At 47.8% G+C, this 15,835-nt stretch overlaps 1 protein-coding gene and 1 pseudogene across 3 annotated transcripts in view; one reads left to right on the top strand and one right to left on the bottom strand.

The window, feature by feature from the left end:
* Aifm2 (apoptosis inducing factor mitochondria associated 2) overlaps positions 1–10,234 on the bottom strand; it is an 18,698-nt gene extending 8,464 nt beyond the window's left edge. For 2 of the 3 annotated variants that reach the window (XM_017796818.2, XM_017796819.2), the window contains exons 1-2: positions 10,148–10,234; positions 626–824 (exon numbers count right to left, since the gene is read on the bottom strand). In XM_017796818.2, coding sequence (XP_017652307.1) covers positions 626–803 — 178 coding nt within the window. In that variant the 5' untranslated portion in view covers positions 804–824; positions 10,148–10,234. Of the gene's footprint in view, positions 1–625; positions 825–3,150; positions 3,237–10,147 lie in introns of those variants that run through there. The other variant, XM_029560955.1, reaches the window with a different exon arrangement.
* A 2,285-nt stretch (positions 10,235–12,519) lies between these two features.
* LOC115069397 lies at positions 12,520–15,267 on the top strand (annotated as a pseudogene).
* The last annotated feature ends 568 nt before the right edge of the window (positions 15,268–15,835 follow it).

The following is a 15,835-nucleotide window of genomic DNA, read 5'->3' as shown; positions in this document are numbered from 1 at the left end:
TCTTTTTGAGACAGGGTCCCCCTGTAGCCCCAGCTGTCCTGGAACTCACTATGTAGACCAGGCTGGCCTCGAACTCACAGAGATCCACCTGCCTCTGCCTCCTGAGTGCTGGGATTAAAGGCGTGTGCCACCATGCCCGGCTGACCTCTTTTCTTTTTTTTTTCTTTTTTTTCTTAATGTGTGTTTTGCCTGCATTTAAGTGCACTCATGCATGAAATGCCCCCAGTGACCAGAAGAGAGCATCAGACACCACACACCCACACCGAGAGAGAGAGAGAGAGAGAGAGAGAGAGAGAGAGAGAGAGAGAGAGAGAGAGAGAGAGAACAGGAATTACAGATGAGTGTTAGCTATCATGTAGGTGTTGGAAACTGGACCCAGGTCCTCTTCAAGAACAGCCAGTGTTCTTAACTGCTGAGCCATCTCCCCAGCCCCCAGAACTCAGCTCTTACTCTAAGACCTCATTATGAGTGCTGCTTAAGATCAGTGGCTTGAGAGTCTCCAGAAGGAATCCAGTACCAGTAGCAGCTTGCCCTGAATAAGAAAATGCCCCCAGCCCTGACACTGTACCCCACAATAGTGACAAGACCATGCTCACCAAGGCAGCCCTGGGAAGAAGCATCTTACCACTCTCGACAGAGGCCCGGAGGGCGGCCACGTTGTGATGGAAGGAGTCCTTCATGTCCACCAGCATGAAGGGGATGTTCAGTGTCTGCAGCTGGCTGGCAGCCGCAATCCCACCAAAGCCCCCACCAACAATCACCACGTGCAAAGCTCCTGTATCCACTGAGACCTGGGACCCCATCTCGAAACAGGCACTGCTGAGCTGGGAGAAGAAACCACATCAGATTAGGGGTGTTGAGAGGCAAGGGGACCTATGGCAAGAGGCACCTAACCTGAATGCCATGAACTGACTTTATTTATTTTATTTTTATTTTGTGTGTATGAGTGTTTTGCTGCATATATGTAAGTAAACTCCTGTTGTGCAATGGCCACAGAGGCCAGAAGATATTGGATTTCCCTGGAACCAGAGTTACACATGGTTGTTAGCCATCATATGGGTTCAGGGAACCAAACCCAGGTACTCTGTAAGAACAATCAATGTTCTTAATTGCTGAGGCATCTCTCCAGTCCCCTGCCATGAAACTTACTTTTTAAAAAAGAGGTTGTCTGGGGCTGGAGAGATGACTCAGCAGTTAAGAACACTGGTTGTTCTTGCAGAAGACCCAGGTTCAAATCCCAGCACCCACATGGCAGCTAACAACTGTCCGTAATTCCATTTCCAGGGGATCCGACAGCCTTTTCTGTCCTCCTCTGACTGCTGTTGCAGAGGACGTGGGTTCGACTCCCAGCACCCACAGGCAGCGACGAACTGTCCTTAACTACAGTTCTAAGGGAATCCGAAGCCCTCTTCTGACCTCCATGGCATTGCACGATACAGGTGCACTCACATACATGTAGGCAATACAACACATACACATAAAATAAAAATAATAAAATATTAAAAATAAATAAATAAAAAAGAGGCTAAAAAAGAGGTTTCTATTTTGTGTATGTGTTATGTGTACATGTATGTGCATGTGCATGTGTGTGTGTGTGTGTGTGTGTGTAGAGGGATCAGGTTGCTATCAGGAGTCTTTCTCAATTGCTCTCTACTTTATTTATAAGGCAGGGTCTCCCAATCAAACCCAGAGCTCACTAATTTGGATAGCCTGACTAGCCAGCTTTCTCCAGGGCTCCTGCCTCTGTCTTCCAAGCATGGACTTTAAGGAGGACTGCCATGCCCACTGGCATTTACCGGGAGCTGGGGATCCAAACTCCATCTTCACACTTGCAAAATTTAGCCACTAAGACATCTCCTGAACCCCAAGAGGTTGTCTTTAATTCATGAAATTCCAACTCTGTGGAAACTGAATTCATTCAGGTAGCTGTTGGGGAACCCTGCTGCTAGGGTTGTAGTCCTCCACAACGGGATAGCTCTAAGGGGCTCCATATGGAAGGACTCCCCTTCTCAGTAGGGGGCTTCCTGCTCTCTTCCTGACTTATCTGGAAAGTGCAGCCAAGCATGATGCCTGACCTTATTTGGAACATGACCTTTGGCATAGTTACCTGGAGTAAAAACTACCCCCAGGTTTTTTCTATATGATAATTAGGCATTGCCCAGTAGTCGGACCATAGGAGCCCACTGCCACATGTAAATAAAGCATACTATGAGCACCTATCAGCTGAGGCATTGAGCACCTATCAGCTGAAGCTTTGGCTGCTGCCTCCACACTATATTTTCCCTCACGCCCACTGAATAAACGGAGCTGTTTCACTGAGTCTGGAGCTGTTTGTATCATTGAACCTGCCTCCCTGGAAGGGATTTCTTCTGTCAGTGCTCACTGGCTGTCCTGACCCTGCTCGTCGCTTCTGCTCCCTTTGTCCTCGTGGAGCGGTGGCCAATGACCCACGAGGAGAGGGAGCGACCCCACAGGTAGCCTGCTCCCACCCCATCCCCAGTCACCCTGTTCCCTTCTCTGGAGGCGTCTGAACCCTTCCATGGCTATTCTATGCACCTATGGTCATGACTATTAAACCCTTTGCTTTTTCTCAATATATGTCATTAAGGACTTCTGAAGAGGGGGTTGTGTTCACCCCCTATGCTCTTCAACATGCTCCTCTGGGGATACTATGGTCAGACAGGCAGACATGGCCCTGCCTTTACAAAGGCAGAGTTTAGGGCCAGTGAGAAGTCTCAACAGGGAAAAGAGTTTGTTTCACAAGCTTGATGACCTGGACCTAAGTTCAAGCCCCAGAACCCACAGAGGGAAGACAGAACCAATTCCCAAAACTCATCCTCTGACCTCCACATATGCACTGTACACACACACACACACACACACACACTAGGAGATTCTGATATGATTCCAGGGTCAATGTTAGGGTGTGACAAGCATCCTGCAACACAGCATGTTATTATGGCTTGAATGTGTCCCCCAGAAAGGCACACACTAGAAACATAATCCCCAAAGTGTCTGAGGTGGTCCCCTCAGGAGGTGTTTGAGTCATGGAGTTCCACCTATGAATAGATTCGTGCTGAATATAAAAGTCTCTGTGGGGTTAGCAAGATGGCTCAGCTGATAAAGGTGCCTGCCACCAAGCCTGCTGACCTGAGTTCAATCCCCAGATTCCTCCGGTGGAAGGAGAGAACTCCTGCAAGTTGTCCTCTGACCTCCACTTGAACACCCTGGTGCACACAGGTACCCCCACACACTAAATAAATAAATAAATAAATAAATGGCGGGGGGGGGGAGCCCTCCCATACTTTCTTTTAATGTAATTTTTTTGGTTTTTTTGAGACAGGGTCTCCCTGTAGCCCCACCTGGCCTGGAACTCACCATGTAGACCAGGCTGACCTTGAACTCACAGAGATCTGCCTGCTTCTGCCTCCTAAGTGCTGGGATTAAAGGCATGTATCACCACACCCAGCCTATAAAATGTAATCAATTTTAAAATGAGGGGGCTGAGGCCTCAAGTCTGCCTGCCTGCCCTCCTTCTTGCCCTCTCTTCTGCCTCATCCATAGGAAGACAGCAGAAGGCCTCAGCAGAGATGGCCATCTTGACTTTGAACTTCGCGGACCTATAAGCCAGTAAGTTTCTGCTCATAAATTATCCAGTCTGTAACAGTCTGTAAAAACAGCACAAATGGACTAAATCACAAGTGACATGAACTGAGGTGGTGACAGTGGGCTAGGGGAAGAACTTAGAGGAGGTGCAGGTCCAGGGCAACATTCTTGGGACAACTAAGGGACAGGACCCAGGAGACCAAGAAATGGGGGCAGGGAAAAAAAAAGGCCTGCTGGGAGAAACCTTGGGGACTGTCTACAGTGAGAATAAAGGTTGGGGAGAAGTGCTGGCTACCAGACTCCAGGGAGAGAGGTGAGAGCAAGGCTCTGTGGGGGACAGGGGGACAGTGACTGAGGAGTGTGCCTACTGAGGGGGAAGCCCAGGCTCTCAGCTCATGGGCTGGAACAGCCTGCCCAGTTGCCAGCAAACTGACAGCAAACCTTGGTTGAGTTACAGGAGCTAAAATTTGAGATCCCTTGGCCCAGAGCCAGAAGCTGAGTCCATTTAAGGCAGGACAAAGTGGAGGGCTGCATCACTAAACACTGAACTGCTGGGAGGTTGTCAGACAGGGCTACTTCCAGTATCAGGGAGTCTACTCCTAGAGGGGAACTAAGAGGCTAGCCTGAGGTGGCGTAGCCCTTTACAGTGCTGGGGTTACACTTAAGCACTCTGTAGGCAAAGGCAAGTGGAGCTCTGTGATTTCAAGACCAGTCTGATCTAAATATTAAGTGCCAGACCAACCAGGGTTACATAGTGAAACACTATCTCAAAAAAAAAAAAACAAAATAAAACAGAGGCTAGCTAGGGGCTGTAGGTAGGAACTTATATCCAGCCCAATGAATTCCAGAGTTAAACACTAATGGCGTGGCCTGGAGACAGTCAGAGGTGAAGAAAGAGCCTCCCAGTCCAAGTGAGGGCCAGTTCACTGCAGCTGACCTCTGGACAGCTGAAGAGGGGTCGCTGGGGGTGCTGGCTCAGACCAAAGGCCTGGGACAAGCCACAGGAGGGTTAGTTGGGGAGATGCTATGGGAAGAAAAGTACAGAAAGCAGCCAGAGAGGCCCAGCCCCTCTGTGGGCTTCAGGAAGAATGTCAATAGTGATGTTTAGGAGACAGAGGGAGAAAGCAAACCAGGTAGGGTGACAAATGCCTATAATCCCTGCATGTGGGAAACAGAAGCAGGAGGAGAAGAAGTTCAAGGTTATCCTTGACTATAATGGCACCCAAGGTTGACCTCTGCCCTCACATGCATGTTCACACATGCACCTGGAAATACGAACACATACAAAAAAAAGTGGGGCCCTGAGGTCAGCCTTGAAGGACAGGTTCAAGTGACTGACCAGCTACATGAGGATGTGTTCCAGCACATCTGAACACATATGAGACTACCTCAGGCAGTTCTGTGGCACTGGAAGGCCACCCACTATCTTATTATCTGTGTGGCTAGAGGGAACCCCTCCCTTTTCTGGGCCTCAGTTTACCCTCTCTAATACAAAGAGGTAAAGGTCTAACAGCATTGACACCCAAGAGATATCCTGTAGACACTGTAACCCAGACATTGCTATCCCCATGACAGTCCCCAAGTCTTCCTATACTTACTCTTAGAACGTCAGGTGGTCTCAGAGGGAGGGGCAGATCTGGCACACAAGATTGGAGGGGATTTAAAGTTATTTCCCATTGGTCAATGGTCTCCAGTACATTGAGACTTGAGCATCCAACCAGTCTGACAGATGAGAAAACAGATGAGGTGGGAACCAGGACAAGTCCCCCAGGAAGGCGGTACTCCCTTTACTCCTCTAACCCCTTACAGGGGTTGAATTTGCCAACTGAATGGAAGGAGAATGTCCCCCAGAGAGCCTGAGTCCAAGAGGAGCCAAGTGCCCAGCCAGACGCAGAAGTGGACACCAGTAGCTGGGAACATGAGGAGGGTCTGAAGCAGGCTAGGGTAGGGTGTATTCCATTTGCCCCCTTCTGTGTGGACCCTCTGTGTCCAGCCCTGCCCTCGAGACTGGCAGTCAGTGACAAGGTCAAGAAAACATTCACAAAGTTCCACTGCCAAGGCTGGGAGTGTGGCTCAGTGGTACAGTACTCCCCTAGTGTGTGAAAACCCTTGGATTCAATCCTTACCACTGGTGGGAAGGAAAAAAGTCTCATCTGTACAGAAAGCTTCACATCCAAAGTGGCCAGGCAGGACACAAGAAAGGCCACACAGCTTACAGGAGACAAAGGTCCTCAGTGAGTCAAATCCTAGTGGACCACTCACAGAGGCTAGAAGAGGACGTCTTGAACCAGAAGGCGCTAGAGTCAGAAGTCTTTGAGACAGAGGCCTGCTAGCAGGAAAGGAGTGGGTTGGAATCCAAGGCGCATGCATCAGAAGGGTGGGGAAAGCAGGTAGGTGACAGGCCAGTATAGACGTCACTAAACACCCATCACGCCAAGTAGGCCAACACAACTGCCCTGGTCCCTTCTGGGGACTCCTTTCCTGGGAGGAGAGAACACCAGTGTCCAGTGAGTTAGCCAAAGGAAGGATTTAAACTCCAGATGCCTCAGCCCTCACAGGGTCATCCACCTGCTTCCCCTCAAGTTTGTCCCCAATGAAGCCAAACTGCTCAAGGGCCTCAGGGCAGTGCCAAGAAAATGGAGGCCTTTTCTCTCATGCCCTGCTGCGGAATCTGTCATTCCCTCTCCTCTACTGACCTCTGCCACCCTTACTTGGATGACGTGAGGCCAGCAACTCTCTAGAACATTCCAGTTCCTTACCCAGTACTTAGGACATACTAACCGTCCTTGGCTCCTCTCTGTCCATTCTTGCCTGGCCCCTGAGGGCAGCAGACTCCCCACTGCTTGGAGCCATGACCTACTTTGCCAGTCACCTAAAATCAAGGGTTTAGGTCAACTCTCAACTGCATACCCTGTATGTGCTGAAATAAATGGATGTTTACTTGGTGTTCTAACACAGCAACAGGGCCGGACCAACCGCAATCACTGGAATACTTCATTAATCCACAGAAATGGGCTGGAGAGATGGCTCAGCAGTTAAGAGCACTGGCTGCTCTTGCAGAGGATGCGGGTTTGAGTCCCAGCACCCACATGGTGGCTAACAAACATCCATAACTCCAGTTCCGGGGGAACCCAACATTCTCTTCTGACTTCTTGAGCATTGCATGACACGGGTGCACTTACGCATATGTAGACAATACACTCAGATATATATATAAAAAATGTTATTGGTCTTTTTGAAACAGGGTCTCTCCATAGCCCCAGCTGTCCTGGAACTCACTATGTAGACCAGACTGGCCTTGAACTCACAGAGATCCGCCTGCCTCTGCCTCCCTAGTGCTGGGATTAAAGGCGTGCGCCACCAGGCCTGGCCAGATATATAAATTTTTTAAAAAATAAATATTTTTAAAAAAATCCACAGAAATTTCCCACTAGTAGGAGATTCCAGGATAAACTAACACACACACACACACACACACACACACACACAGTGGGATAGTCCATGGCTATTCATTTTTAAAGGGTGAGTGACATTTGTCCATGAAAAGTTTGTCCATAAAAGACTCAGGCAATAGAATCTTTGTCTGCAGACCCTTACCACATTTATAAACAGTAAGACACACCACCTCAGTTCATGCACTCATTCATGTGTGATTACTACAACAGCTGTTGATGTCTTTTTCCTACAGTTTTGCATAGGTGTGGGGTTTGCACCCTATTTTGGAAAAAGGTTCAGCCTCTTGCCCATGCTCAATACTTATGAGACCAGATACTCCCCTGAACCGAGATGCTGATATCGAACTAAGAGGGTTTTTTAAAAATTTTCTTGGCTTTTTGCATTGTTTGAATTACTTTTTAAACAAGCATGTATAATTTTTTTTAAAAAAATAATTAAGCCTTGGGGATAGATGACTCAGAGGTTAAAAGCACTTGCTACTCTTGTAGAGAGCCCAGGTTTGGCTCCCAGCACCCACGTGGCAGCTCACAACCGTCCGGCCTTGTTTGTTTTTTAAAGTTTTTTAAAATTTCATTTCATGTGTATGGGTACTTACCTGCTTGTATGTGCACCATGTGAGGCATCTTCTTGATTACTGTGTGATGCGGGAGGGCCCAGTGCATTGTGGGTGATGTCACCCCTGGGCAGGTGGGCCTGTGTTGTATAAGAAAGTAGACTAAGCAGGGGCCAGGGGAGCAAGCCAGCAAGCGGTGTTCCTCCATGGCCTGTGCTCCAGCTCCTGCTTCCAGGTTCCTGCCCTGAGTTCCTACCTTGGGCTCCCTGATGAACTGCGACCTGGGAGATGTAAGCTGAATAAACCCTTTCCTCCCCAAGTTGGTAGTGGTCAGAGTATTTTGTCACAGCCATGAAGAAACAAACTAAGACACAGAGACAGGTGGATCTCCATGAATTCGAAGCCAGCCTGGTACATAGTGAGTTCCAGCATCAGGGAAACCCTGTCTCAAAAAGCAAACAAATAAAAACAACAAAAACCCACCACACTCTTTATCCTCATTGGTTGATGAGCATTTTACTTGTTTCTACTTCTTAGCTAAGGTGAACCATGCCAACATGGATGGGCATTCATGAATTAGATTTTATGTGGACATGTTTCCAATGTTAGTTTATAGCTCAGTGCAGGACTGCTGAGTCATGTGGTCATTCCAACTTTCTGAGGCACACCCAGGGAGGAAGCACAGAAAACCAAAGCTAAAGCTACAGGATTCAAGAATATTAGCTTAAAAGAAGACTCAAATTCTGAGGATATAGTTCAGTTGGTAGAGTTTGGCTAGTATGCAAAGCCCTGGGTTCAATACACAGCACCATATAAATCAGATAGCACATACCTGTAATCCCAGCACTCAAGAGGGAAAGATGGGAGGATAAGTAGTTCAAGGCCAGCTTTGGGTACATAGTAAGTCTGTGTCTGCTGGGAACTGTATGAGATCCTGTACTCCCCTGCCTCCAAAAAACCCAAATGTTCCAGCAATTCCTAAGTAATTTTACTTTTGTCTCCCCTCCCCCAACACACACACACACACACACACACACACACACAGAGATGTGGTTTACACTTGAACTTGCTCATCAACCCTGTTTTCTCTGCCAAGAGGCTTTCCTTTAAGGGTAATAAATTTCAGGAACCCACTGAAACCCAAAGAAGCCACATTTCGATCAGAGCTGTAGAGGGATCGAGTCCCAAACAACACACTGCAGGAACCTTGTGGACCCAGATCAAAGTGAGACCATCACCCTGTCTTGGTCCATAACAATCACAAACACACACGCATGCAGCACTTTGAATCACTGAGGCTTATGCAGTAGGAAGATTTCAACACTGGCCCCACTGGGTAGCCATGTGCCCAGGGTGGCCCAGTGAGGCAGGAGAAGGCCACTGACGTTGACTCAATGGGCTATGACTGTGTCCTCTTCCAACAGGAGAAAGGTGATGGCTCCCCACTTTGGACACCGGGGACCAGGCTGAGAGTGGACACTACCAGCCTCTAGGGAACACACCCCAAATGTACTCTTGAAAAGCACCAAGTGCTGAAAGGGACTGGAAGAAGGAAGAGTAGGGCAGGCAGGCTTACAGGGCATCATTATAGGCACTCCTGTACTCAAACCCTAGGACAAGTATCCTGTTCTCTGTCAGCATGTGCACCTCCAGTCACCACCAGACAAGACCACCTGGCCCAACTCCATCACTTATGGGCAAACAGTCCTGGGCAAGGCCTGGCAGTGGCTGGAGCTCAGTGTCCTCTTGATGAAAGGCTGGTCATCTGGGTGAGTCCTGGCATGCAGCACCCACGGCAAACTCCTTTTAGTGAGGAGGAGTTGCTGAGCACTCGCTGTGTGCTGGTGGCAGACACAGGCTTATGCTGGAAGCTGATGCTGGGTACTGAGTCGGGAGACCTGGAAGTCCCTTCCCAAGCTGTCCCTCCATGCCCTGAGCATATCCTCCCGCAGGTCTCTCAGCTCCTAAATCAGCTGAGTTCTCCTCACCCTCCTCTTAAATCCCAGGGTCAAAGAGACTCTTACGGGGTGGGGTTGGGGGAACGTGTTATGTATGTGGCCTTCGAAGGAACACGGTGCCAGCAGTTATAAGTTCAGCCGTGGCTGGTCTTTGTCCAGCAGTACCACCGGCTTAGCAATGGGGGCTGGGGAACCGTGAAGAGGACCTCCTGTGCACCCCGAATCTATGGGCACTGGGGAGACTCCACTCACTTTCCTGAGCGGCTCAGGCACCGGCCTCTGTCAGCCCGACTCCCTCCCCGGATCCGCCCACGCGTGCCCTGCTCTCCGCATGATTCCGATTTCCCCGACAGGGAATTAGCGGACCGGGGGGGTTGGGGGGGGGGGGGGGATGCCGAGGCCGACGGTCCTGCAGGCCCCCTCTGAGTATCCTAGGCAACGGCCCCCCTTCCAAAGCCGCGAGTCCGCGCCGGGCCCTCCCCACGCGGTGCACCGCGGCCTGCAGGCCCCGTTGGGTGCGTTCCCGTCCCGTGAGCCCCACCCCCGACCCGCCGAGACCCCAGCGGAACCTCACCTGCCACCTCCCGCCGCGTCCGCTCTGCTCCCGGCAGCTCGTCTTCCGGCGCCCGCTGCCCAGGCCCTGAGGACAGGACAGGGCGGGCCCAGCTCTGTTCCCCGCCCCGCGGCGACGCCCCCACCAGTCCCGCCCCCGAGAGCTCGGCCCAGGACCTGACCTTGACCAGGAGCGACCTCGCCCGCTCGCCTGCGCCCCAGGCTGTTAGACACCTGTAGCTCCTGCCTGCCCCACTTCACACAGGTGCTGTATGCCCGGCACTAGGGGGGTTAAAATGGGAAGCCAAACAGACTTGGTTTATACTTTGGTGGAGAAAGATAAGAGATAAACACAACACTGAGGGGCTGAGATGTAGCTCAGTTGGCCAACTGCTTAGCATGCATGAAGGCTTGGGTTCATCCCCAGCACCACATAAATGGGGCATGATGGGGCAGGCCCGTAATTCCAGTACTTGAGAGAAGTAGGCAGAAGGATTAGAAATTCAAGATTATCCTAAACTTCTACAGGCAGTTTGAGGCCAGTCTGGTCAGGGGATCTCTTCTGTCTTCTGCAGGCACTGAAGTACACGGGTACACTTACATACATGCAGGCATAACACTCATACACGTCAAAATAATTAATTCATTAATTATAAATATTTTTAAAGGCTGGAGAGATGGCTCAGAGGTTAAAAGTGCTTGCTGCTCTCTTCCAAAGGACCTGAGTTCAATTCAGCACCCACATTGGGAGGCTCACAACTACCTGTGATTCCAACTCCAGGAGATCCTATACCTCTGGCCTCTGCATGCACCTACACTCACATGCACAGACACACATATATGCATGATTAAAAATAAAACTACTCAGGGCTGGAGAGATGGCTCAGTGGTTGCAGAAGACCCAGGTCCAGTTCCCAGTACCCACATGGCAGCTACCAACAGTCCTTAATTCCAGTTCCAGGGGCTCCAACACCCTCTTCTGGCCTCCAAGGGCACTTTATGCACATGGTGCACTTACATACATGTAAGCAAAACACTTATACACATAAAATAAAAATAAATAATTTTTAAAAATATTCTAAAAAATTAAAATAAATTTTAAAAAAGCATCACCAAGGGGCTGGAGAGATGGCTCAGCCTCTTTAAGAGGACCCAGGTTTGAGTCCCAGCATCCACATGGTGGCTAACAACTGTCCGAAACTCCAGTTCCAAGGGACCCGATACCTTCTTCTGACCTCCATGGGCATTGCACTTACCTACATGCAGGCAATACACTCATACACATAAAATAAAAATAATAAATAAAAGTTTTATTTTTTAAAGCATCACCAAGAACATCTCTATCATACTCTCCTGGAATAAGAAGAGTCAGCTCCAGGCAGAGGGAAGTGTGCAAGTATATGAAGCCCCAGAGGTAGGACAAAGATCTGAAAGCCAGAGCACTCTAAGTTACAAATCTCTAGCAGTAGGATCAAGGTAAAAGGAAAAGATACACCATCTGTCTCAATGCAAATTATCATCAGCTACCCTAAGAGTGGTGCGAAAGACTCCAAGATCTCTTACTAGCACAGCATTGTAGCTCACGTCTGTACTCACAGCCACTGGGGAGGCTGAGACAAAGCCAAGACCAGCCTGGGTTACATAGGAGTTCCAGGCCAAACTAGGCTACAGAGTAAAACCCTGTCCACAATATATATAATCAAGAGAGAATGGGCTGGAGAGATGGCTCAGCAGTTAAGAGCACTCAGTGATGTTGCAGAGGTCCCAGGTTTGGTTTCCAGCACCTACATGGTGGTCTGTAACTCCAGTTCCAGGGAATCCAACACCTTCTTCTGGCCTCTGTGAACACTGCACACACCTGGTACATTTACATTCAGGAAAACCACTCATACACTTAAATATAAATTTACCAGATGTGGTGGCACACCTTTAATCCCAGCACTTAGGAGGCAGAGGCAGGCAGATTTCTGAGATCAAGGCCAGCCTGGTCTACATAGTGAGTTCAAAGCCAACTGGGGCTGTAGGGAGACCCTGTCTCAAAAAGACAATAAATAAGTAGATAGATAGATAGATAGATAGATAGATAGATAGATAGATAGATAGATAGAGATAATTTTTTTAAATACAGAGAGAAATCATTCCTATGAAGCTGTAGGAGACCCTGTCTCAAAAAGACAATATAGATGATAGATAGATGATCTAGATAGATGATAGATAGATAGATAGATAGATAGATAGATAGATAGATAGATAGATATTTTTTTAAATACAGAGAGAAATCATTCCTATGAAGCATTTCAACCTTGTGCCTGGCACCCAGCTACTTGTAATGTTACAGACTATAGAGATTTTATATTAGCTTGCCCAGGGTATTGTATTCTCTCTCTCTCCCTCTCTCTTTCCCTCTTTGTGTGTGTGTGTGTGTGTGTGTTAAAAACAGGGTCTCGAGTGAGGGACCATGTCCGCTGTGGTCGCTGTGCGCGGTGCAGGGAGGAAGAAGTTGGGAATGGTTGCTGTCTACCTCACAGCACCACGGGGTTTCCGTGGTGTTGAGGAGAAGAGTTTGTTCACAGTATAAACAAGTAACCAGCAATGAGGACCTGCCCATTGCAATGGAAAACCCTTATAGTCTCTTAAGAAATGTATCTTGTATGAGAAACATGTAGATTATAAGAATGTACAGCTTTTGTCCCAGTTTATTTCTCCATTCACTGGATGCATTTATGGAAGGCACATAACAGGTCTTTGTGGGGAAAAAAAAACAGAAAGAAATAGCAAAAGCAATTAAGAGAGCCCAGATAATGGGATTTATGCCAGTTACATACAAGGATCCTGCATATCTCAAAGACCCCAAAGTTTGTAACATCAGATATTGAGAGTAAATTTTTTAAGGTTACTGCCAGTAAATTTGTAAGTGGTTGTATGTCAGTACTAAGTTGAGTAGAAAACATTTCAGCAGGTAGGAGAGGTGGTATGGTGCTTCCTCTCCATACCAGTGAGTATTCTGTGGACAAACTGCTTAAAATGCTAATGCTAATTACATCGTACATATTTTGAATAAAAGTATTTATGGTCATCAAAAATAAAAATAAAAACAAAAACAGGGTCTACCTATGTAGCCCAGACTGGCCTCAAACTCCCAAATGCTGACATTATAGACATGAGCCACCAGACCTGAACCCACAATATTCTTTTGAATATTGCCTTTTACCTTCCAAATTTTCATGAATATTCACATCAAGGTAGCCATTTCTATGCCTTTTCTAAAAGCTGTGGTCAAAGAACTTTGTATCCAATGCTCTTGATGTGAGGCCTATTGTGACCAGTCTCACCTTACAAGACTGTGCTGTCTGGACTCATCTCAGCTGGTAGGGAACTTGGCATCCTCCTGAAAACACCTTGTTCCCATCAGTCCATAGACCCTGGCTCCAGTTTTCTAGACTCTCCATCTCTCCTCCTTTACCAGTACAACACTCCCTGTACATGTGGGTAAAGAATTATAGTCAGAGGGGTGGGTGTCCCTGCTGCTTCTCTAAGCCCCTGGGGCCTCTAAAGAGAAACCAGTGCAAAACTGAGGGTTCAGAGAGCCCTTGAATCCTGCCTTACAGGGAACCACAGGGAAACTAGGGGCTGTGTGGTCAGTCGGGTGCAACAAGCCCTGAGGGATAGTTAACACTGTCAACAGGACTGGATTAATACCACCTAGGAAGGTCTGGTGTGGTGGTACACATGCTAATTCCAACACAAGAGGTGGAAGCAGAATCAGTTTAAGATCATCTTAAAATACATAGCGAGTTGGAGGTCAGCCTGGGCTACATAAGACCTTGACTGGAAAAAAAAAAAAAAAGAAATACCCACAAGTGTGTCAAACCCATGGCCTGTAGGATAGAAGTGAATGGGACCCAAACACAGAATCAGTCATAAACTATTTAAAATATTATGACTTTTTTTGCAATTTTTGGGGGGTGTGTAATTATTGAATGTGAACTTTGTAAATGAGAATGTCATGTCACTGTATCAGAAGGTTGGCTACCTCCGATAGGGGATTAATGAACCACACTTTAGGGTATGTCTATCTCTGATAATGGCTTCAGAGACAGTTCCTGAGGCTTTGACCTGATCCATGGCAAAATCCTTTGGTAGATTCATAATTTGATGGTGTTATTGGGAGGTGGTGCAAGATAGGGAGTAAGGCCTTGTTACAGGAAGTACTGGGACATAACCACAGGAGTTATCTGCCTGCCCTGGCCTCCTCCCATATCACTTTCTCTGCTTCCTGTCTACCAAGAAGTGAGGAACCTCCTCCACCACAGGCTCCTGCCACCATGGTGTTCTGCCCAGGCACATGAGACCAAGGAACTAAGGACCAAACCCTCTGAAACCATGAGCCAAAATCAATCCTTCCTTAAATTGTTTGAGTCAGGTATTTTGGTCACAGTAACAAAAGGCTAACACATCCTGTGTCTGTCCTGGGCTTTGCAAACTTCCAAATAGTTTGTATTTCCTTTTCTTCTCCTAAAACTGAGAGGAAAAAAGGGCAGGTATTTCACTCTGACAGGACTAGAACAAGGACACCTTAGACCAGTTCTTTGTACTGCGTGTTATTTTTCTAGTTGCTATGATAAAAGACCTGACAAAAGCAATAACAGTTTCCTCTGGTTTACAGATTGAAGGGACAGAACGTTATGGCAGGGAAGGTATGGTGACAGGCAGGTCCGTGGTGGCAGGAGTGTGCAGCTGACACTACTCACCTCCTGACACCTCAGAAGTCAGGAAGCAGAGAATGCTGGTGAATCTGAATGCTGGTGCTCACCTGGCTTTCTCCTTTGTATTCAGTCTGGGACCTCAGTCCATGGGATGCTGCTGCTCACGTTTAGGGGGAGTCTTCTCACCTCAGTTAAATTTTTCTGGAAACATCCTCACAAATATAACCATAAGTTTGTCTCCTATGTGATTCTGAATCCCATCAAATTGACAATGAAGATGAACCATCACAAGTGTAGAGGTCACTTTGCTGGACTGTCGGCTTTCAGTGTCTGGCACTGACCCAGCATCTAGTTCCCTAAGAATCTGCTGTTTGCCAAATTAATATTTTAAAGTTAAGATATGGGACTGGGGATATAACTCAATTGATAGAGTACTTGCCTAGAATGCATAAAGCCATGTCAATCCCCAGCACCATACAAACAAGTCATAGCAGTGCATGCCTGTAATCCCAGCACTCAGGAAGATGGAAACCAGAGGATCAGAAGTTCAAGATTATTCTTGGCTATATATTGAATTGGAGGCCAGCCTCAGCTACATGAGATCCCTGTCTCCAGAAAAAATTAACAAATAATTTATGAGCCAAGATCCAGGCCAGCTGGGGCTCCAGGTCTTACAAGGTCAGTTTTAATAATCTGCACTTTGCAGATGGAGACACTGGGGCCCCACAGGCTAAGGAAGTTAGGCAATGACAGTAAAGCAGAGGAGCTGAGCCTTGAATGAGTCAGAACTATGACCTTAAAGCTAAGAAGTTCCTCAGCAGGAAAGGAACCTTCCCTGGCAAAACCACTGAGCAGGCAGAGTCTCAACTATGGCATCAAGAAAGTAAGAGAAATTTACTGGGCACATGCCCAGTACCATAGAACAGAGAGACCAATGGAAATACTTCAGCCTACTCAGGCCAGGAAGGTCCTGGAGCTTGGGAAAGTCCAGGAAGGTTTCTTGG

Source organism: Nannospalax galili, unplaced genomic scaffold (genome assembly GCF_000622305.1).
Source record: "Nannospalax galili isolate Female #2095 unplaced genomic scaffold, S.galili_v1.0 scaffold853, whole genome shotgun sequence".
Lineage (NCBI taxonomy): Eukaryota > Metazoa > Chordata > Mammalia > Rodentia > Spalacidae > Nannospalax > Nannospalax galili.
Note: the sequence above shows the minus strand (reverse complement) of the source record. Positions and strands in the feature narration are given on the sequence as shown.